Genomic DNA, 22,297 nt, shown 5'->3' with positions numbered 1-22,297 from the left:
TTAGGATTTATGGGCAGAAGTGAGAGACCTTTTGACTCAATATTTTAAAAATCTCTAAAAACAATATAATAACAATTATTTACAGATGACGAAGGTAAGTGAGACTCAGAGTTAGAAATGAATTACTCTAGATCAAACACCTGGGAAATGGCAGAGTCACATTTGAACACAGGTATCCTAATCTTAAATCAAGATTTTTCCATTCTTCTTCGCCACTTAGGGAGAGACACAGGAGGCCCAGGGGGCATGGCAATCCAGGTGGACATAATCTGATTTGAGTTGGCTGCTCAGATGTTTATCATTTTTGACCATTTACCCTCTGGCTTGGGCCAGGCCTTTCTTGGGAAAAGCTAAGGCCCAGCCAAGACCAGTAGCCCAGCATAGGTGGAGGAGGATGAGATCACCCTGTCCTCAGTTTGGGGTTTGCTTTGCCTTACTGCCTAGAGCAATTTCTTGCCCTGATTTCCAGTGTGGGCTGAGAACCCAGGTCAGTCAGAAGCCTGGCTCTCGGTCTGCCTGTGTGGGTGTTGCTGATGGGATCGGCTGCTGCTCCAGGGCAGCTGGGGCAAGGGGCCGAACACGGGGCCCCTCCCCACTGCCCAGGCAGCCATGCTGAGGAGCTTGTGGAAATGCCTTCCACCTTCCCCTGCTGGGCTTGCCTGAGAGGCTCTGAGTGGGTGGCAGTGGAAGACAATTGTTACTAGGTTAGAGAATAGAACACAGTACCCTCAGGTAACAGAAGGGAGTGAAGAGAGAACATGTAAGAAGAGGAGAGGTCTGGGAAATAAGACCAGGGTTTTGCATGTAGGTAAAAACTCCCAGGGGAGGAAGAAGGGAGCCTGAGGGGTTTTGCTCCATTTACTGTGGTTTGTTGGCACACAGGCCTTCTACTAGGTAGGGGTCACAGAGGTTCCTGCTCCCCATGGAGGCCTGAATGGGTGAGGATGCTCAGGTGGTACCCCAAGCCCTGACCCTGGAACAGGGCACAGTGGAGCTTCTTAATGCATTGAGTGTTGGTTGGTGTGACTGACGCATCTGCCAAGGGAGAAAAGCAAAGAAGGCAGAGGCGCCTCCTCCTCCTCAGCTGCCCCTTCCCTCCTCTCCTTTCTCTTCTTTGGGAGGGGCAGGTGAGCAACAGCGTCCCCATGGGGTGAAGCAGGCGGGCCCAGCACTGGGCTTGCTGCAGATGTCTCAGCTTTGCTCTGCTCAGGGCCCACCAGCTGGCAGGAAGCAGGACAGAGGTCACTTGAACTCAGACCACAGGTCGCTGTTAAATACATCAGCTTTTAAATCAATCTTTGTTCAAAGTCCAGTGAGTTCCAAGACTGGAGCTCACTAGCAGAGAGAGAACTTCCAGAACGGACTGGCTCTTCTTCTTCCCAGTTCCAGGTAAGAACTGACTCTGTCCCTCTGACTTAGGGCGCCAGCTGCTTGGGCCTGAACCACCTTCTTTCTTTTCCTTTCTCCTTTTCCAAGCAGTAGCTGGCTGTCCAGGGCAGAAGGGAGGCTTATGGGGAAGCCAGTGGCCCTTTTATGATGGTGGTGGTGGTCGGTGGGGTAGGTATGGGCCACACTCTGAGGTTCTCTCTGCTTGTGATGTCTGACCCTTGCAGGTTAGGGTCTGCTTCACAAAGGAATTGGTAAACTGATTTACCAGAAAAAGCTTTCCAAGGGTTGCCTGGGAGTTTGATGTGCAGCCAAAAGGGAGTGTGACAAAAGACCTCCCAGGTCACCAGGGATATACTCCTCGGAGCTCCCCAGTAGGCAAGGGCTTTGTGTTTTAGAGATTTTCTTCTGGAAGCAGCCCTTAAAGAATAAAACCTAACTTAATTTTCCCACTGGATAATAAAAACAGACACCTCCTCCTTTCATCACGTTATAGCACTAAGAAATGAAGAAAAGACAGTGGGTTTCTAGGCTGAGTTTTAAAGCAACTTCCCCAGGCTCTACCGTTTGGAGTTTATAATTCTTTGGATCTTGTGTGGGTCTGAAAATTTTTGTTTCTTTAACATTCCAGATGATTCTGGTGTGCAGCCTGGTTAGAGAACCCCTGGCCACTTCCTAAGCAGAAGAGTCCAAGGGACTTAAATATGAAATTCGTCTAAGGGCTCACCAGCCAAAGACTTTTCTGGTCTGGGCTGGTTCCTTCCTCCTCAGCTGTCTCTGCAATGTTGCACCGACGTGCTTGCTCTCGGTTCCGTATCCAGAAGTCACAGGAGCTGGTTGTCTAGTCACCTGTAGTCACATGTTTTCTCCTGCGGCAAATAACTCAGGGACTTTGAGTTTGTGTGTTATGACTAAGTAAATTGTTCTTATCTTTGGCTTTTTTGCATGTTCTTTGCACCATAAACTATGAAGCTGCTAGTAATGATGTCTTGTGTTCTGGCCAGACAGTTCCCTCTCCTCCAGGGGAAAGGACACAGGACTGGAATGCAAAGAGCTTAGGCTGTGGTTTGGTTGTTAGTGACAGACCATTAGACAAGTCAGCCAACTGGAGCTTCAATTTCACCATCTATCAGTGAGGGCCTCTCTTTCCCCAGGGCTGTGCTGAAAATAAAATTATAAACAGGATGAGGGGATTAGAGGCACAAATGTAAGGCATGTACATCTCCTGTGTGTGTCCAAAGGATCTGTGGGAAGAAATAGGCTTGCAGTCAGTTGGGGCACCTTGTCCTGGTGTTTGCATCTCAATGAGCCTCTCTTTACTCCTCTGTAAATCAGGAGTTGGGACTAGATCACTGCTAACATCCTCTCCAGCCCACTGGAACTTTAAGTATGAGGACCTCATAATCCTGCAGCTTGGAAGGCTGACTCCTTCTTGTCATTTGAGTATGAATCCAAATGTTACCTCCCCAGGAAGGGCTCTCCAAGCCAGCCTCTCCCTTTGTCCCACCACCGCATCTCCATCTTTCATAGCCTTTGTCACCAGAAGTCCTCTCGTTTACTTTCTACTTGTCACCCTTGCCTGATGTCAAGTTTCAGGAGAGCAGGGATCTTGTCCTTTGTGTTACCTGCTGCAATCCTCATTCTTAGGATGTTACCTGGCATAGAGTAGATGTTTAGATATTTGGTTAAATTGAAGTTAGTGTGGCAGGGAATGAGCTGAAAGGATAGAATCATGGTGTTTTGATAAACTGCTCTTAAGAAGAGGATGCTTAAGAACTCTGATACTCTCAGATCATCTAAGATCCTGGGTTTGATCATGTGGGAGATGTGCGTCTCTGGTCACATCTTGGTTAAATGATTTTCATATTTGTTGCATAGGAGTTTGATAAGAGTAGTTCAACTAGGCATGTTTCCTCAAGATCTCAGCAACATCTGTCCTTTGTGTTTCGTGAGGAACTGCCCAAATTTTCTTAATCCTGTTACTTGGTGGTCGTGGCTAAGTGATGAAGAGCATAGGCATCGGCACTGGAAGCCTGCACTGCAAGCAGACACATTCTTCTTCTCTGAGACTCTTTGTCCTCCCCCATCAGATGGGCACAATAGTACCTCATTGTAGTGTTGGGAGGACTAGATGGGAGAAGGCACGTAGGGCCTTGCACACCATAGGTGCTAGTGTTCTGATGATCTTCAGACAACTTTGCAATAAGCATGACCCCAGGAAGGAAGGAGCCCAGGCAGTGGCAAAGAGTTGTGATAAATAGGAAGGATAACCGCTAGGTAACTTGATGGCAGCTATACAGTTTGCTCTTGGTCTGAGATGGCCTCCAGCTTCTGAGGCTCTAAGCCTCACGTGACACAAACACTGAAGCTCTTCCATAATCTGTAGGAATGAGCCTACGGTGCTTCCCAGTCTAACCTGACCTGCTTCTTCCTTTCCACGTATACCTATTCTCTGGCTTTCTGAACCACTCACCATTCCTGAACACACCTGTGCTGTTCCTTTTACCTAGGGTGTCTTCGGTCCTTCCAGTCTAACTACTTGTGTCTCCTAACACAGCATATACCTCACGGTTGGGAGGCTGGGGAGATGGTGGAAGGAACCCAGACTCAAGTGGGTTTGAATCTAGGCTCTGGGGCTTAACCAGATAGCTATGGGAAATCAACTGAACTTTGTAGAATTTTTTTTTTTAACTTGTGGAATGGACCATTAGGATTAAATGTAAGCTCATGAAAGGCACCTTAGGCTGGTGATTGGCACTTGGTAGAGCTCAGTAAATATGTATAACAATAGTAAGACATTTTCTTTTAAATATTCCAGCACTCATGCCACTGTTGGGTAATTATGTTTATAACTTTCCCCACTGCACTCCTGGGCTCTGTGAGGGCAGGACAGTGTCTTGTCTGGTTAGGGCCTTGGTATCTGTCTGCCCCATGGTAGGAACAAAATATAACTTGTTGATTATAGAAATGATACTTGAAATTCAGACAATGAAGTGATGCCTTCAGACTGTGGTGGTCAGGAAAGGATTTGTGTTTAACTTAACATTTGGACTGAGCCTTGAAAATGGGTAGGTTTTTAATTCATCACTTGGAAAGAATGTTTACTTAGGATCTACTATGAATAAGTAATCAGAGCGAGGAAGGTACTCCAGGCAGAGCAGGTGGCATGAGCCAAGGGTAGGCTGGGTGTGGGTGACTATGAATAGGCCATTTGGGTGTCTGCTGAGGAGCCTAGGGTAATGAGGTAGGGCTGGATTATGCTGAGGCTCATAGCCTGAGCAGGGAGTCTGGATTCTGCTTTTTGAATGATTGTTTTGTTTTTATTTATTATTATTTTTATTTTATTATTTTATTTTATTTTATTTTATATTTTATTTTATTTATTTTGAGAGAGAGAGCAGAGGAGGAGGAGGAGGAGAGAGAATCTTAAGCAGGCTCCATGATCAGCACAGAGCCCAACATGGGGCTGGATGTCACAACCCTGAGATAATGAGCCCAGATCAAGAGTCAGACACTTGACTGAGCCACCCAGGTGCCCCTTGAATGATTGTTTTAGAACCTGACATGATGACGGCAAGATCTCAAGGCAGTGAGTGGGAGAGCCTGGAGGCGGGAGAACTCCCTAACATACGTAAACAATGAATGTGTAGAAAAGCAAGGTCAAGAGGTCTTGTAGAACAAGATGCCAGTTTGAGGGGATAGCTCTGTTCCAGCCAAATCTCAGGACGGTTTGGCTATTTTCAGGTTTTTTTCAGCTTTACCAGCAGCAAAAGGGTATCCTCTCTAAGGGCATCTTTGTTCCTACAAAATATTGACTCTGTCTCTCTCCCAGCTTGCAGAACTCTTAGGTAAGCAAGTCAAGTGTGAAAGACCTTGACCTCCAGCCCAGAGTCCTGCCATATAGAACAAAGTATCATTCATGATGCCTGGGGGTTGGGGGGTAGTATTTAGCGCTGGCAGGCCAAATGAACTTTGAGATAAGCAGATTCATTCCTTATCATAAACGAGAAATAAGAATTACTCACTGGGCCTGGGATCATTCTTTTCCACATAATGCTCAATGGAATGCACTTCATTAATTTCCCACATGTGAAATCTCTTGCTGGCTAAGACCAAATGGTAATTGTGACAATGGGAAAGTAAAGTTAGCAAATACATATTTTAGGGCCCCACTTATCCTTCTGTTTTTGACACTAATTCTTTAAAATGAATACACTTGAGTGTTTGAGTTTCCATAGGTCTTGCTTCTCCAAGAAGGGATCCAGGTGGCCTTAAATGTATTATCTGCAGCAAAGACATAGGATCTGCTCTAGGTGAAATGTTTTTGAAGAAAGATGAAATTGAATGGCCTTTATCTCTTCCTTGCTGGAGACATCAGTCAATACCAGCTGCGACACAATGGGTTTCCTCTTATGCTGTCTGAAGCAACTGCATGTCTGAGGCTCTGAGGCTGGCCCTGAAAGAAGGTGGACATGCCGGCTCAGGGCAAGAGGAGGGCACAAGGAGGCCCTTGGTCACGGCCGACGGCTAGCAGGGATTCTTGGCCCATTCACAGGTGCTGACTTAATCTCTCATAGTCTATACCAACTGTGTTTTTCTGACAGAAATCTAGTGTTTTGCTTGTCTAATTACACAGATGCACACCAGTAGTGAAGGAACAGCATTCTCTGTGAGGGCACAATGTGCGATTTGCCCAGCCAAACTTCCTGGGAATGTTGCCTTCTCCTTGCTGAAGTTCCAAGGGTTTTATAGACCAGCAAGGAATTCAGTGCAAAGTGAATACCATCCAGGTTGAATGTTACCCTGGGCTCCCACCCTATCTTCCTCTCATGACTTGATGAAACGGAAATAATTTCCTCTATGGTACATCCTAGTTATACAGTCAAATATCTATCCACAGTCACGATGACTAGGGTTAAACATTATTTACCTGCTGTCTTGCTAAGTTTTTGCTGTGTAGTTTTTCATGGCTTGAGTGTTGGTTACATAAGAGCCTTTTGAGGAGAGACCGTTTTCTTTGTGGTCTGGTACTTAACTGCACCATTGGTTCCCAACTATTAGATAAGATGGTGCTGGATCCATAGTGTTCGTGACTAGCAGTTGGGTACCATGTTTGTAGAATAATCCTGCTGCATCCTAGATGGAAGACAGTCCCTGGGACCCCTTTCCTGATGAAGTCATTGTACCTGGTTGTCTGTCACTGACAGCACCCTTCTGTTTTTCTGCCTCCAAACAGAATGCATTTTTTCCATACCCTTTCTTTAATCTTTTGGAAATTCAATGATGCTTCCTGGCAAATGAGCCTGTTCGCTACTTATTCCTTGGCTACCATGGTCCATCCCCGGAGCAGCTCTCCGTATGTAAGGTCACGCTTTCCTCATTCTATCTGCTCTACCTTTCTGTTCGTTGGTCCCTGTGCTGGTTACCTGGTACACACACCAGTTAGAGCTCAGCTGCTTCCAGGGGTGGCACCTCCTGACCCACTTAGTCTTGAAGTTTTATAAAAGCTCCCAAGAAACTTATACTTCCTTGATATATGGTATTTGGTTCTATTTTTGCAATTCCCTGGCTTTCAGGCTTACATGATACTTCTGGGTTCAGAGAAATCTGAATTCATTATATGAGTTTTGTTTCATGAGGAACAAGATCTGCAGCCCTGACTTTTCTGACAGCTAATGCTAACTTTATAAGGGTGGACTGCAAGCAGCAGGTAGAGAATCGCTGGCCTGATGATCAAGGTGCCTGGGGATCCCCAGCCCATCCCTTCCAGTCTGCTTCAGAGAGAAAACTGGAAACACTGCTCAAGTGTTCTCACAGAAAGAGGGGTTCCCATGGCATCGGGGCTCCCACCAGAGGACAGGAAGACGATGCGCATGTATTGACTTCTCTGCCCCAGATACTGTGCTTAGATGCTTTACATAGTCAATCTTAAGTAACCTTCACTGTGTGCATTTCCTATTCCAGGTGTACTTCTGTCTTCAGCTCAAGGTTAAGGAAGTCACCCATGCTCTCACAGCTAGTCAGTGGTGATGCTGGAATTACAAACTGGGTTATCTCTAAAACGCTTGTTCTTAGTGATGTCCTTTACCCAGACTCAAATGATTGTGGGACAATGGAATAAAAATACTGATTCCCTTCACAGCAGCTACACACCTAGACATTTCTTTTAGATTTTTCATGACTAGAAATTACTCTGTTCTACAGGTCTTTTAAGATGACTTTTAAGGTGACCCCCCTAATTTTTGAAACTACTCATTCAGTCTCTTCTTCCTTCTCCCCATTCATCCTGCTGAACCAGTCCCTAACACACTTTATCTCTCCAGCCCTACCTTCTGTCTTCTCATACCTGCCAACTCATGTTGGTCTAACATTCCAGCTCTGTGCTCATCGTATGTATAGAAATCCTCATCTCTGAGCCTTCTGTTTTTTAAACATGTCAAACCCAAAATTAGGATAAAAGTTACTACTTTCTCCTTCTATTCTTGGCGGACACTGTGGTGAGAAAAGCCCTGAGAAGCCATTCTGATTGGTCTGTTATCAATTAATGAGATCTACCTATATATCTAATGGGGGAAAAAAATCACCCTAGGCTGTTTCTTAGAAAAATGGATTCGATTTGTTGACTCATTGTAGTGAAACAATGCTGTGGCTATTGGAAATCCTTTTGGCCAGTGGTTATAAACTGCCAGCTCAGGGTCTCAATTCTGTTGAGTTTACATGGAGTTTCTTAAAGATTTGAAATAGAAAAAAAATTGAAATAGCTGTCAGCTTTTTACAGTGGTGACATTTTGCATAAAGCTGGATTTCCAGATTCTCTTGAGAAATTGGGAGATCTGGCATTCTGGGTTCCTATTACCTCCCAGCAGCTGTCTTTTGGTGCTAATAGCAGCAAATCCACGGGCCTCTCTTGGGCACCCTCAGCGATTTGTCAGTTTGAGCCCATTGGACATTTGGGTCCATATCCTCAGAGTTCCTGGTTTGTGTCAGTTACTCTGCGGGAAGAATTGAAGCTGAGGTAAGTGACTTTATTTTCCTCTTTATCTCATTTTTTAAAAAACTTCTGCCCCAGTGGAAATATTCCATCCCATCGGGGTGGAACCCATTTCCTATGCTCCTCGTATCCTCCCTGATACATCAACATACTGCTCATTTTCTTCACCGTGAGAATAAAACCATCAGCCCTGCTTTCCCCTCAAGCTGCTATCCCGATTCTCTCTGTCATCTGTTTTGAGATGTGTCTAGATTCATTGCCTCTATTACTAGCTTCTCGAGCCTTCTCCGTCCTGGACTTCCATGTTCTAAGCTTAGTGACATATTCAGTTTTCATTCTCTTTACTTTGTAATGACGTCATTTTGCCTTGCTAATCACTCAATCTTGAAATTCTTCTTTTAGTTTGACTATGCCATAAAACCTTGGCCTTCTGATTATTCCTTCTCTGCTTCCTCTTCTGGTTGCCTGGATATAGGGTTACTCCAGGCCTTATCCTGGGCCCCCATCTTTCCATGTTCCTACTTGGGGGGTGGGTTTCACCTAACTCTGTGGTGCACACCCAATCCATTGTCCCTGAGCTCCAGCCACACTCCTATCTACCTGCAGGATGTTCTGCAAGTCCTCTGATTTAAGCCCATCTCAAATGTGGCTGTTGCATTTGTCATGGTGACACCATGTTTTAATGGTGTCACTTTTCCGTTAGTGAGCTTGGTTTTCTGACCCCTTCCCTGTGCAACACCCAGCCCAAGTAGAAGACGCATTAGTCTCTGTGCAGCTATAACAAGAATACCATAGATTGGATGGTGGAACGTGTGTGTGCATAAGCAGCAGAAATTTATTTCTTTACAGTTCTAGAGGCTGGAAGTCCAGGATTAAGATGTTGGCAGGATTTCTTCTGTTGGCAGGCAGAAGACTGAGGCCTCTCTCCTTGGCTTGCAGATGGCCACCTTCTTGCCATGCGCCCACATGGCCTTTCCTGGGTGCATGTACTCCTGGTGTCTTGTCATTTTATAAGGATTACTAGATTATTTCCCCAACCTGTGACCTTACCTACCCTTCATTATCTCTTTGTTAAAGGCCTATCTCCAAATATAGTCACCTCAAGGGTTAAGATTTCAACATTAAGAATTTTGGGAGGGATATAGTTCAGTCCATACAGAAGGGGAGTCTAGGGTTGAAAATAGGAAAGATGTCAGAGTGGATCAGCAGGAAACACTGAGGTAAGGCAGCAAATCTAAGTAACAAATGACCTTTATGGAGCAGTGACAGAATGAGAAGATGGCTCCAGGGCTGTAGTATCCTTGTAGCTCAGAACGGAGAAGAGCCAGAAACACAGAAATAATTTTGAACAGAAACTCAGAACTCTGTTCAAATAGAGCTGTGGCCTCAGCAGACTTTACTGTGCATGTGCCACCGAGTGCAGCAGAGGCCCCTTCCTGATGAAGGAGAGGCCACAAGCAAGCAGCATGTGAGTAAGGGAAGCCTATGTTAGGGAGAGGACCAGGGACCCCTGACACTGCTGGGGGCCGCAAATCTGTTGTATGTCCTGCTCACTGGTCACCTAAGTGTTTTGGACATTTGTGTTATGAAAACTGTCCCGTCTGTGGCCACCTGTCATGGAGAAATCTGAGGGAACGGGATTGAAGAGTTGATACAATCCACCCTCACTGTAGTTCTTCTGCCACTGTCACCTCCACTCTACTCTCACAGCTGCCATCCTGGTCCAGGCCTTGCTGCATGTGAGGAGGGTTATTACAACAGTCTCTTGGGCAGCCCAGGTGGCTCAGCAGTTTAGCCGTCTTCAACCCAGGGTGTGATCCTGGAGTCCAGGGATCGAGTCCCACATCAGGCTCCCTGCATGGAACCTGTTTCTCTCTCTCTCTCTCTCTCTCTCATGAATAAATAAATAAAATCTTTAAAAAAAAAAAAAAAAACAGTCTCTTACCTGGACTTCCCACAGTGTACCTTTGCTCCAGTTCATCCCACCTGCTATTCTTGGAGCCCATCTCTGGTCCTGTCATTCCTCTGCTCATAAGCCTTGAGTGGAGTTTGCTGACCACCAAACGAAGGCCAGATCCTTGGGCTGGCATTCAAGGCCTTTACAGTCTAATGTGTCACCATGACAGAAAGTTGGCTTTCAGTCATGTTGAGTTTTTTTTTTTTCATGTTGAGTTTTTAACTCTTCTTTAATCATACACAAAAGCGTTCCCACTTCCATACCTGATGTTCACATTCTCTGTTTAGAATGTTTCTTCCTATTTGCATACATACTGAAATCCTACCTATCTGTTGTCAAGGTCTACATCAAGTCCTCCCTAATCTGTGAAGCTTTTTTGAATTTGTTCCATGTTGGAAGTCTTATGATATTTATCCTCTGTTCATACTGGTAGCTATTTTTGTACTAAAACTTTTCCTTCACCTCTATTCAACTATAAAGTCCCTTGAGAATAGAGTGGTTTTCAACTTTATTCCATCAACCACTTATGAGTGTTTTGCATTTGAATGTGAGCCAATCCAAGGTGGCATGGACAAATGAAATCAGGTTTGGAGTCATAGGTCTTGATGTTCAAGAGAAAGTTGAAGGACCTTTGTTCATGATCCTAGATAGACTTTACCCAGTCCAGTATGTTAACTGAAGAAGCTAAGGGGAGGAAGAGGTTGGCAGGGAACAAGAAACCATGAGGTAGAGCTGGCAGGTGCTACTTTTCCTTAGGAGCTCACAGGATGACCAGTAGAGCCTCAGATATGAATGGAACTTGAAACTCTACCCACAGGGTGATGGGGGAGGAGGCATGGCCTCTGCTTTTAAGGTGGTTAGATTTAGGGGATGGGGAGTGGCCCCACAGATGTAATTCCTAGAATAAAGAACACATGGAAGCTGTTCAAGGTTTTTTTTCATCTGCTTGATTCTGTTTGTCTGGCTCAAAACTGGGACTTGGGAAGGGAGGCGCAAGGCACAGACTTAAGGTCACCATACCCTCTATACTGCTGGCCAGGGCATTGGCTATAATCAGAGCTGGATCCCAAGGACTGCATAGTGTGGCAAGGGCCTCTCCTAACTTGCCCCCTTGGTTTCTCCTGTTGAGTAAAGGTGAGCTTAAGGTAGCTGTTAATAGTTCACCCAACCTTGACATTCTTCTCTGACCCAATGAGGGTATTATCCCAAGACTGAGGAGAGAAAACAGCAGTTAGAAGCAGAAAGGGGTGGTTTTAAGCACAAATGTCTTAAGCTAGTGGAGGGGGTGGTTTCTCAAAATGGGCATGTTCAGGTTTCAAGCAGAGAGGTTGAGTCTGTAGATCTGAGGTGAGGCATAAGCATTTATTTTTACAAATCTCTGGGGGTCACTGGGAATTGAAAAATAAAATCTGTAAGGTGAACGTGAGGGTTCAGTGAGATTCTGTACCATGCCTGACACATAGTGAGTTTTCAAATGGCAAAGTGATTTATTATTGCAGGCATCACTTGAAGGCCTATAGATTTATACTGTTTCAGCTAAATATTTCTGTTCGCTCAGATAAAACCAGATGGTGCCTTTGGGCATGAGTGGACAACTCCCAGGATTGAGGAGATAAATGAAGATCCTATAATTCTTGCTTTACTTTACTTTTCTAGGAGCTGTCCTTTCTTTTCCTTCCTCAGAAGAATTTGCTCTCTACTGACTTGTGTTGTATCTGATCTTTAGCAACTTCAGGATTCCTTTACCAAATAATACCTGGATTCGTTTAGCAACTTCAGGATTCCTTTACCAAATAATACCTGGAAGCTCACAGGTGTTAGACAAATAACTCTGTTTTGGAGTAGGGAATGTTTCAGAGACTTTTGTATTGGGAAATGTTCACTTTTGTACTGGGAAACTCTTTGTGTTTTTGTCAGGCTCCCACTGACCTTGAGACTCTCAAATATTGTTAGATCATAGATTTTTGATGAGTTAAGTGGCTTTAAATTTCTTCACTCCCACCCCTGTTTCCTACAGTGGGTAGACTTATGAGTATTCATGCCTAAGATAGGTTGCTTTTTTTTTTTTTAAGTAGGCTCCATGCCCAATATGTAGCTCAGCACAGGGCTTGAACTCATGACCCTGAGATCAAGATTTGTGCTAGGATCAAGAGTGAGTTACTCAACCTACTGAGCCACCAGGCATCCCTTTAGGCATCCCTTTATGATAGTTTTTATTAGAAATCTCCACTTATAACCATTATTATGGGATGGAGAATTTTCTTATTTATTTTTATTGGGGTATAGTTGACACAGTGTTATACTAGTTTCAGGTGTACAACATAGTGATTCGACAACTTTATATGTTATGCTGTGCTCAATTGTCACTACACAGTGCTATTACAATACTATTGACTATATTCTCTGTGCTGTACCTTTCTTTTTTTTTATAAAATTTTATTTATTTGACAGAAAGAGAGAGAGAGAGCACAAGCAGGGGGGATAGCACGCAGAGGAAGAGGGAGAAGAAGGCTCCCCAGTGAGCAAGGAGTCTAATATGGGGCTCGAACACAGGACCCTGGTGTCATGACCTGAGCCAAAGGCAGACGCACAACCAACTGAGCCACCTGGTGCCCCATGTGCTGTATCTTTCATCCCCATGACTTGCTCATTTCATAACTGTAAGCCTGTATCTCCCACTCCCCTTCACCCCTTTTGCCAATCCTCCCACACCCTTCCATCTGGCAACTATCCATTTGTTCTCTGTATTTATGGGCTGTTTCTTCTTTGTTCATTTTTTAGATTTCACATATAATGGAAAATGTTATGGTATTTGTCTTTCTTTTACTTATTTTCCTTAGCATTATACCCTCTAGGTCCATTCATGTTGTGGCTAATGGCAAGATCCCATTCTTTTTAATGGCTGAGTAATATATACATACATATATATATATAATATATATCTATAAAACTGGCTATTCTGACAGGTGTAACAGGATACCTCTTCTGGTTTTGATTTGCATTTACCTGATTAGTGATGTTGAGCAGTTTTCTTTGGCCATCTGAATGTCTTCTTTGGAAAAATGTTTGTTCAGGTTCTCTACCCATTTTTAAAAATCAGATTATTTGAGTGTTTTTTTTTTTTTTTTTTTTTTTTTTTTTGGTAGAACAGAGAACTTTTTGATGTGCAAGGTGTCAGGGCAGGCATACTTCACTACAAGTCCCAGTGACATTGGAATCAATTGAATGGAGTCTCCCTGCTTTCCCAGCTAGTTCTGCTAAGGAGAGTTCCACAGCCACCAGCCCCATGCACGCAAACAGAGGGGACAATGAGATGACTTCTCAGTGGTGGCCAACTGAATTGAACTCTCCTGGCTTTTTGGGTCTTGTTATGTAGATCATGCTCCCTTCAGCAACAGCTCCTGGCTCAGACTTCTTCTTTTTTTTTTTTTTTTTTTTCTGGCTCAGACTTCTGTCCTGTGTGCAGGCTGCTGGTGAGTGGTGCTGACTTGGGGCCAGAGACCGGCACAGGTTGGTGGCTGCCTGGGAGCTGAGAAACCTTAGCCTGCCTTGAGTTCCCTGAGTCTCATCAGCTATTTCTTTCCTGTGGAAAATAGCCCAGTGGCTTCAATTCTTTCTTCTCTGGTCACATCCACAAGTCTCTGACACCTCTGTTGTCATTGTCCTGCCTTCCCAACTTCTAAAGTGTGCAGAACTTTTCTTCTTGACGGTAGCATGTTATTCTCTTTCCTGGTAGCAATAATCTAATTCCTTTGGAAGAAGGTGGAGTCTAAAGGTATGATGAATAATTAAGATTGATTAAAAACATCTTGGGGGGACAGTGATGCCTGGGTGGCTCAGTCAGTGAAGCATCTGCCTTCTGTTCAAGTTGTGATCTCAGGGTTCTGGAATCCAGCTGCTGGTCAGTCTCCCTGTTCAGCAAGGAGTCTGTTCCTTCCTCTGCCTCTCCCCCTGCTCATGCTTTCTCTCTTTTTCTCTCTCAAATAAATCAATAAAATCTTAAAAAAAAAAAAAAATCTCTGCCTCTCAGCTCTGAGTCTTTGTTGTCCACTAGCCAGCACTTTGTTCTCTTTCCCACAGACAAGCAACTTTGTTGCCAAGAATTGACTTTCCTCCCAGAGCTCAGCAGTGGCCTAGAGCTTTCTTTTATTTCCAGTATTTTATTTTGGCTATCTGAACTGGGGGTAAAGGCTGCTGAAGATTTAATGGATTCCAGCATTGGATGATTGCTCATATGGTATTATAGAAATCCTTACACCTTCACTAGTTAAATACCTGTCCACCATAGGGGTCCAATCTGGATTTTCTCAGGAAGCAGAAGATGGGGTTGGGGGTGAGGAAACAGGAATGAGTATCCTTAAATACAAAGATCTTTCCCATGAGGCCCTGTGTTCCAGAGTCCCAGGCATCTTTGTCACAAAGCAGTGATAGTCTTGCTAAAGTCATGGGTCCCACCCCTGACTTAGGGGCCAGTGTAACACCAGACGGATCCAGGTCTGGAGCTGGACCAGAGCCCAGGCATTGGGATCCTAGTTGAATTGTTATTTGGCAAGATGTCAAAGGAAATAGTTTCAGGGACCCAAGGGCCCCATGGGAGGGCCCGGCTTCTGGGGTTTTGGTCTGCTTTTCTCTGTTGCTGTGGTTGAAGGTGTTAAATATCTCATCAGTGTGGGGTGGGCACTGTCATTAATCCTTCATGGGCTGCATTGTGGGGAGGGGCTGATGTGGTGGCAGGAGGGGGCAGGGGGTTCAGAGTGGCAGCTGTTTCCCAGCCAGCATCCGAGGCTTCAAACACGTAAGTTCAGATCTGAGTGATTGCTGTCTGGCTGTTTGAAAACTTTCACCAAACAAATAAACAACTTGGGGTTTTGCCAAGAAATAGAGCTGTCTTTCCTGTGTGTCTCTGTTGAGACCTAGGAAAATGTTATCCCTTCCCCCTTGGGATAAACATGAGACTAGTCTGGCTAGCAAGGTTCACTTTCTATCCTTACAGATCTTCAGAGAAAGAGATTATGATCCTGTGGCTACACCCAGAGTGTAAGATTGCTAAATTTTAGGGGAGGGTGCCTTAGACACGAGCATGCATATGCTGATGGCAGACTGTCTCCTCTTTTGATGAAAACACAGCATTGAATGGTTTTTATTTTGATTATAAGGACATGTTGCAGATTTTGTAGGACATGGTTAAGGTTTCTCCATCATTACCCCCAAATTTCAGAGGGCTTTGGTATTTTTCAATTTTCAACCCTATGAAACTGAACATTGAGAAGGATCTAGAGGTGAGTTTGGGGATAGATGTAGATTTGAGCTGGAAAATGGAACTGATACATGCAGGTCAGATGCTAAGCAGAAAGAGAAGTAAAGGTTCAGGGATCCCAGGTGCCTGCACATGAGGAAGCCCCCCCACCACCTCTGGTGATGCCCAGTCCCCTCCCCCCACTATCCTTCCCCATTTCTTCCCAAAGTGGTGTTTTCCTGGTGAAGGGTCATGCTATGAGAGCTGCTAAGCTCTGCCAGGGGTGGTGGCCAATGACCACAGGATTGTAGTTCTATTTTTCTCTTCCCTGGAGATGCAGTGGGGAGGGCTCAGGCCCTGGGCCCTTGGCCAGAGATCACTTGAAACAGTGTCTGTTTGTTTGTTTCTTTGACTGCTTAGTTGTTGGTACCTCTGGTGGCATGGCTGGGAGGCTCTGCTAAGACTACTATCTGCAATGGCCAGGTTGTCAGGCAGCGGGAGCCTTTCTGCCCAGTTTGTACTGTATGTCTCTGTGGGCAAGAAGGTCAGAGATGGCTCTGGAATCACCATGTTGTGGCTTCTAGGGAGCCTGGAGCACTTTGCCCTCTCTCCTCCACCCCACCATCCATTCCCTACATGGTCATCTGTTCCTGTCCATCCAGGAGGGAAGGCACAGACAATTTATTCTCTGATTTCCTGGTAGGGAACTGTGATGAGCCACACACAAGGCTCACCCTGTAGGTAATATAACCAGCAGAGTCCAGCCTTCTGCTTTTGGGCGTCTGCCTTGCACCTGGCGCTCTGGCCTCCAATCTTATTCACCTATAAAAGAAAATGCTTAAGCGAGGAGGGATTGATGACATTGGCAGGAGCCTTCCCCATGGGAACTGGGTGCCAAAGGCCCAGCTGGTGGTTTTTACACTTGTCCTTTCTTCTGTGGCCCAGGACCTTGCTCCAGAAGTGGGGCAAAAGGACGGGCAGGAGGGATGGAAATGGAAGCTGCTTCAGGCAGGAGAAAGTGGACCCGGCCACAGGAGTCCTTTCTCCATGGGCCATCCCTACTCTGCTCTGACTAGAACTTCAGGGCTCCTGGTCAACCACTTTCTCATCTCCTCTCCAATAGATCAGGCCAGCTCTGAAGGGGTTGTTTCTCTGTTTTTAATTGTTTGAAGCCTTCCTGATCCTGTCCTACCTCACTTGACTCTGACTAGTCCTTCAGGTCTTAAGAAGGTCATTTTTTCCAGGAAGCCATTCTTAATTCTGCTCATCCCAGTCCCTACTTCCAACACCCTTTATTATATTCTGCTTTATCACTCTGTTTTTCCCTAGCGTATCATTCACCATGTGTTGTTGTAAAAATATATTCTCTCTGATGTGAGAGGCAAAGTATAGTTCCGTCTTGTCTGCAGATTTATCCTCAAGGCCTAGTATTTGGGAGGCTCTCCAAATATTTGAATGAAAATGGGCTTGGAATTTCTTAAAATTTTTAGGTCAGATGTTAAGACCTACTTTCTTTAGATCAGGGGGACAAAGAGGAATTTAGTTTTGGAGTTACTGAGACTGAAAAATCTGTCCAAGACCCAGCCAAATACGTGGGTCTGAAACTCCTGTAAAAAGGACATCCTTGGGGAAATAGATTTGGAAATCATTAGCAAGTCCTGGAAGGCAGCCTTCTATCCTCCCAGTGTTGCTATGGCCTAGGTTTAGCGTGATTAGAAGAATAGGATTATGAGAGATGGAGGACAAAGCTTCTCTCTCCTAGTAGATTTTTCTTTCCCATGGGTTTATTCATTTGTTTCCCATTCCAGAAATGGCTTCCACCTTCCATCCACGAGAATGTGAGCTGTCTAAACAAGAAGGGCAAAGCTATGGCTTCTTCTTACGAATTGAGAAGGACACTGATGGCCACCTGGTCCGGGTGGTTGAGAAGGGTAGCCCAGCAGAGAAGGCGGGCCTCCAGGATGGAGACCGAGTTCTTAGGATCAATGGTGTCTTTGTGGACAAGGAAGAGCATATGCAGGTGAGTGGGACATCTGGGGTTCTTCTTCTAAGATCTCTCTAACCTGGGCAGCCCGGGTGGCTCAGCGGTTTGGTGCCGCCTTCAGCCCAGGGCCTGATCCTGGAGTCCTGGGATTGAGTCCCACGTCGGGCTCCCTGAATGGAGCCTGCTTCTCCCTCTGCCTGTGTCTCTGCCTCTCTCTCTCTCTCTCTCTCTCTTTCTCTCTCTCTGTCTCTCATGAATAAATAAACAAAATCTTAAAAAAGAAAAATCTCTAGCCTCCACATCTCTGCTGATTAGTTTTTGGGATCATCAGAGATTTCCCGGCTGCCACTGGCAAGGCAGACACCTTTATGGCTATACTTTCTGCGTGCTAATCAAATCCCCTCCAAATTAACTGGAAACTATAAAAGTATTCCTGGATTGAATAGTGTCAGAGCCAATAGGCATCATGTTTGCTATATGCCAGGAACCATGCTAGGCAATTTCATATTCCTTATTTTGTTGAATACAATCCATGAGCTACATATCACCACTTCACAGAAGAGAGCTCAGAGGCTCCGAGAACGCATGCTAATGTGTTCATGCAGTGAACACACGTGAAGGTCTGACATCCCAGTTCTGCCTGCCTCCTAGTGGATGCTCTTTTCAATATACCATGCTGTTTCCATTAGTCCAACTGGGATTGGGCCCCACTCTAGGTTCCACCAGTGCTAGAGCCCTGCCCCCTCCAATCAGCACCTAGATCTTAGGAGGGATGGGGTACAGATGGCTGGAGCACTACCTGCTGACTCTTTGGGCTCCAGAGGTCAGCATTCAGAATCTCTAGGTCCCCAGAATGAGCCAGATGGTGAACATCCTCTATGGTGGCTGATGGGGTTCTTGGTTAAAGTTATCTTTTTCTTCCTTCTAGGTTGTGGATCTGGTCAGAAAGAGTGGGAATTCAGTGACTTTACTAGTCCTGGATGGGGATTCCTATGAGAAAGCAATGAAAAAACAGGTAGACTTGAAAGAGTTGGGTCAAAATCAGAAGGAGCAGAGTTTGAATGATGAGAAACTGTCCCCCGTGGTGAATGAAGGAGCACAGACTTGGACCCAACCCAGGCTCTGCTACCTGGTGAAGGAAGGGAACAGCTATGGCTTCTCTCTGAAAACCGTCCAAGGTGAGCTTGAGGGTAGGATTTTCAGGAGAAAGATATAATTGTTTAATGACTTCTTTGACGAAATCTTCAGATGCTGTGATTATCCAACTGCAGCTCCTCCCTCCCTCCCTCCCTCCCTTCCTCCCTCCCTCCTTCCTTCCCCCTCCTTCCCTCCCTCTTTCCCTTCTTCCCTCCCTCCCTGGACCTTCCCTTGCTTTGACAATTGTGCAATGAGGAATCAAAACACTGGAGCCAGCACAGGGTGGGGAGGACCACTGGGCACTCTGTCCCCCAGTGTTTGTTAGGCTGAGCCTTGGAGGGCAGGGGGTTAGAGGACCGCCGATCCTTTGTTATTATTTCCTCACTTCTTGAGGGTGAGAGTGGAGGGGAGAAGTGGGAATAAAAGGCAAGAAAAAGAAGATTCTTCATAATAGCTACTTTTGAATAAGGATATCTTTTTACTACTGAGTGCTCAGGTGATCATTTATTCAACACATTCTTGAGTATGTTGATATGCCAGGCCCTGTTATAGTTGCCAAGGATGCTATACTAATCCCCACCCTCCTGTGACACTGAAATAGTACCTTCCACTGTGGCCCAGCCTCAACTGCTCTGAGATGTGTCCCTGACTTCTGAGAGGTACATAGTGATTTGAAAAGCCCCAATCATCAGGAAGTACTAGAAGCTCTGTTTCTAGGATTTCAGAGATGTACGCTGACCTTTGCTCAGTTGACTGTGGTTCTGTAATGGTGTCTCTGGGATTTAGGTTGGAGCCATAGAAGCTATATTAGCCTTTTGGTTCCACCTTGAATGTTGCTCCTCCCACATTCTTTCTGATACTAGAGAAACACTGGTCTTGGGTAAGTAATAAAGAGCAGAACAAGAGTATAAATAAAGTTGTTTCCAAGGCTTATTTAACCTATAGCAAGAGATATAAAGTAGCTATAAGAGGTATTTCTCAAGTTTTTCTGTTATTAAACATAATGATGTAGGTGGTCAAGGGAAGCTTGGCATTTCTTAGAAGTCCATTATCAGCAAAATGGTGAAAAAAATAATAATTCAGATTCTATTCATTTGACCCTTGTGCTAACATACATAATGAATGGTTTAAAATTAGCTTATTGAAGAAAATGTTTTCTTCATGACAAATATATAACAAGGTAACAGGAGAAATTTTAAGGCAGCAGTTTATACTGTTATTCCCTACAAATGATTTATTTCATCATTATGAAGCTACCTTTTGCCTAGGTTGTAGTATTAGTATCTTGAAAGAATTGACAGCATTTCTATAAGAAGCACCTAAATCACACCATCCAGTAATCCAGACCTGACTGTATATGTGTGTACATCCTCTCCCTTCTGTGCCTCTGTGCTCTTAGGCCTGCATAAGTGAGATTTAGTGACTTCATTAGTATGTGATGCTTGGTGATAGTACTAATTAAAGAGGACAGAATGGAACAGATACCTTCTAATTCCACAAATATGAAGAACGGGAGTAAGACACAATGATACAGCATGGGTATGGCTTGGTGCTTTCTGATTCAAGAGGCCACTGCCCTCTGAGATTCCTTCCTTGCATTTAGTTGGGCTCAGGAATTCTATTCAGATCAATAAGAACCAACTGAATAATGTCTGTGTCAAGCTTTGTATTAGGAGCCATAATTTTAATTCTAGATCAGAAGCCATAAAAGCTAACTATTTGAGTTAGCCATAAAATTAGAAGTTGTATATTACATTATTGGGAGAAAACCCTTTATTGTTGGACTTTCTGTGTAATAGGGTTGTAATGCTTATCCATGTCCTTTCAGGGAAAAAGGGAGTGTACATGACTGATATAACACCTCAAGGTGTGGCTATGAAAGCTGGTGTCCTGGCAGGTGATCACTTGATTGAAGTGAATGGAGAGAATGTAGAAGATGCCAGCCATGAGGAAGTGGTTGCAAAGGTATAGCCCATAGGGATACTTACTTTTCACTCTACTCTTATTAGAAGTGACACGAAAACAGGAATGGTAGTTTATGATGGGAGGAATATAACGATGAGAAGTTAACCAACCCTTTGTATTAAGAATGAACAGACTCACTAGTGGTATCAGCAGTGTTAAGATAGGGTTTTGGAATAAGGCCTTTACTAGTTTCAGGTTTTCGGAGAAAAGTATTCTAAAGAATCGTTAACTTTATCTCTTGGATCTTATCTGTACCTGATTGGGAGACCCCTCTGAATTTATAATAAAATCAGTTTTAGTAAAAACATTTTACTAAAATGTTTTAAGACAAGCTGGCAGATGACCAATTGTGGTTATGAATATAGAGCTACACATGGGGAGTGTTGGAAGACCTGTTACCCCGAATCTTATGTCCCAGCACGGTTCCATGATACATGGATAACACTCTGAGGTTTTCCTTTGAGATAATATGGAACCTTGAAAACTGACCAACTTCGTCTTCTTTTGGTAGAATAATTTTTCAAAGTAGACCTTTACTTGCTTTTCCAAACTCCTTTTCTAGACTTGAGTACCTCACTTAAGTACCTGTCTGGGTTTTTGGAGTTCTAGCTCTCACTTGGGTTCAGTTAGCACCTGTGTGGGTGAGGTCATACTTAACAAAGGGAAACACAACTGTGGATGTGGAGATAGATCAACATCAGTGAGATGGTAGGAAACAGTATCACAGTTTAACTTGGGACTTACATTCTATATTCTATTGAATCTAGAGACTGTGCTTCCAGGCAGAGACTTTCCTACTTTCCAGCATTGTTCTTGCAGCTGGCCATGGGGTTACCTGTGTCTGCTGTTGTAGGTGAAGAACTCCGGAAGCCATGTCATGTTCCTGTTGGTGGACAAGGAGACTGACAAGCTCCATACTGAGCAGAAGATAGAATTCAAGAGAGAAACAGCCAGCCTGAAACTGCTACCCCGCCAGCCTCGGGTCGTAGAGATGAAGAAGGGAGGCAATGGCTATGGTTTCTATCTGAGGGCAGGTCCAGAACAGAAAGGTAAGGCACTAGTAGAGCAGAAAACTTGGTGGTGTCACCATGTAATTCTTCACCCAATCTGACTCCAGGCTTCTGTTAGGCCCCTGAGTCCCTACCAGCTGCATGAGGGTACGGTGAGAGATTAAAGAATATAGCTGGGTCATTTTCTAGGGGGAGCATGACAGGCATCTGAAGGTTTCCTCAACAGAATGATAAGGCAGACTTTTGGATCTGGGCAGCAGTATGTTGTAAATTTGCTCTCTTGGACAAAAAAGGCACCCTGATTTCTAGCTTTTGTTGATTTTTTTTTTTTTTTGTGGTGTGGGTACTCCCAATACATCTGATTTCAAGCTACCAATGTTCTGTCACAGAATGCAAAGTTGAAAAGTCTTGAACAGAATTGGTTCTCATGAGCTTATGTGAGCCAGCTCCAATACACCACTAGATCTGAGACAGGGGTGTCGGCTGGGATCTGGGAATCAAATCAAATAGAATTGGGAATCTTTCTGATTCCTTGTAACTCAACAAGGAAAGAGCTAAGGTCCTTCTTGGGAAGCTGAAGACATAAAAGAATGCAGGTTCAGGCCATTTGCAAACTGTCATTCTAGACGTT

General features: G+C 44.6%; 1 protein-coding gene across 3 annotated transcripts in view; it reads left to right on the top strand.

The window, feature by feature from the left end:
* The first annotated feature begins 779 nt into the window (after positions 1-779).
* Positions 780-22,297, top strand: part of PDZK1 (PDZ domain containing 1) — a 40,229-nt gene continuing 18,711 nt past the window's right edge. Inside the window, exons 1-6 of one of the 3 annotated variants that reach the window (XM_038561993.1) lie at positions 951-1,389; positions 13,782-13,844; positions 17,379-17,590; positions 18,483-18,732; positions 20,520-20,656; positions 21,510-21,705. In XM_038561993.1, coding sequence (XP_038417921.1) covers positions 17,381-17,590; positions 18,483-18,732; positions 20,520-20,656; positions 21,510-21,705 — 793 coding nt within the window. In that variant the 5' untranslated portion in view covers positions 951-1,389; positions 13,782-13,844; positions 17,379-17,380. Of the gene's footprint in view, positions 805-950; positions 1,390-13,781; positions 13,845-17,378; positions 17,591-18,482; positions 18,733-20,519; positions 20,657-21,509; positions 21,706-22,297 lie in introns of those variants that run through there. The other 2 variants (XM_038561994.1, XM_038561992.1) reach the window with 2 other exon arrangements.

This window comes from Canis lupus, chromosome 17, assembly GCF_011100685.1.
Source record: "Canis lupus familiaris isolate Mischka breed German Shepherd chromosome 17, alternate assembly UU_Cfam_GSD_1.0, whole genome shotgun sequence".
Classification (NCBI taxonomy): Eukaryota; Metazoa; Chordata; class Mammalia; order Carnivora; family Canidae; genus Canis; species Canis lupus.
The sequence above is the reverse complement of the archived record's forward strand: the minus strand, read 5'-3'. Positions and strand labels throughout refer to the sequence as shown.